This window comes from Rattus norvegicus, chromosome X, assembly GCF_021556685.1.
Source record: "Rattus norvegicus strain SHRSP/BbbUtx chromosome X, alternate assembly SHRSP_T2T, whole genome shotgun sequence".
NCBI classification, from domain to species: domain Eukaryota; kingdom Metazoa; phylum Chordata; class Mammalia; order Rodentia; family Muridae; genus Rattus; species Rattus norvegicus.
The window spans coordinates 138,200,228-138,201,547 of NC_141554.1; the positions used below are offsets into that span (position 1 = coordinate 138,200,228).

General features: G+C 46.9%; 1 protein-coding gene across 1 annotated transcript; it reads left to right on the plus strand.

Moving 5' to 3' along the window:
* Positions 1 to 200: 200 nt before the first annotated feature.
* Positions 201 to 893, plus strand: Hmgb4l8 (high-mobility group box 4 like 8). Its single transcript, XM_087601242.1, has one exon. It carries the CDS (start codon positions 332 to 334, stop codon positions 836 to 838), a length of 507 nt encoding a protein of 168 aa, XP_087457368.1. The 5' UTR covers positions 201 to 331; the 3' UTR covers positions 839 to 893.
* The last annotated feature ends 427 nt before the right edge of the window (positions 894 to 1,320 follow it).

Below are 1,320 nucleotides of genomic sequence, written 5' to 3' on the forward strand. Positions count from 1 at the left end.
CCATTTGTAATGAGATCTGATTCCCTCTTCTTGTGTGTCTGAAGAAAGCTACAGTGTACTTATATATAATAAATAAATCTTTTTTTTTTAAAGAAGAGGGCCTACCTGTAAGTGACTGAACTTGGCTGCCATTGGTCAGCTCAGGGATGACATCACATTTTCCCTTCTTTGACGCAACAATGCCCACCAGCACTGAAAAGGCTGGGCCCTGGCTGAGGTGCACACAGAGGGAAGATTTCACCCCATGGAGGACACTGTCTAGGCTGCTCCTGTAGTGAAGACCATTCGCTGCTCTCCAATCAGCAGGATCAGAATTCGAGCTTCTATAAACATGGGAAAAGACAGCAAAGTAAGACCGAAAGTGAACGTCTCTCCTTATGTCCATTTTATGATGGACTTCAGAAATCAAATGAGGGAGCAACAGCCAAACACCTATTATGATTTTACCGAATTTTCTAGAAAGTGTTCTGAAAAGTGGAAGACCATCTCAAAGAAGGAAAAAAAGAAGTATGAAGCCCTGGCCAAGCGCGACAAAGATCGGTACCAACGTGAAATGAGAAACTATACTGGACCGAGAAGGGAGAGAAGGAGGAGAGATGCAGATGCACCGCGGAAGCCCCCATCCTCGTTCCTGCTCTTCTCCCAGGACCATTTTGAGGAGATAAAAGAACAACACCCAAACTGGACTGTGGCGCAGGTGGCCAAGGCTGCAGGGAGGATGTGGGCCAGGTGTTCAGAAGCGGATAAAATCCCCTACGAGGAGAGGGCTGCGGTTCTGAGGGCCAAGTACCTTGAAGAGCGGGAGGCCTACTACCACCAATGCCAGCGCGGGAAGTAAAACTTCAAGGGATGGGGCAAACCCAATCTGAAACAATAAACCTCATTCAACTGGCTTTCTGGCTCTGGTGTTTAGTGTTTTCAGACTGTCCTTGGATGCTATGCTGTGGTAGTGAGTGGTTTGATTCAGGTCTAGCCTTGGGGAGGTTGGCTCTCAGAGAGGCAGCTCTAAGACAGGGAACTGGCTATAGGAGCCAAATGGCCTAGGGTGACATGGGTGCTCATGTACATGTGAAAAGCCATTTGTGTACGGGGAGCCAGCCCCACAGCTGCTTTTGGGAACAAAAAGTATAGTGATAGGCTCAGAGATTTCTTAATGCAAATCCTAGTTTTTGCTGTGGCTTGCCATCTCAAGGGAATGGGGTCAAAAAAACAGCAAATTGTGCCGTCTGTCTAGGCACCTATTTTGTTTGTGATTACAACTCGGGTTGGAATCAAGTTGTTTGGATTTCAACACATTAGGTCCATGTTACAGGTTAAGGT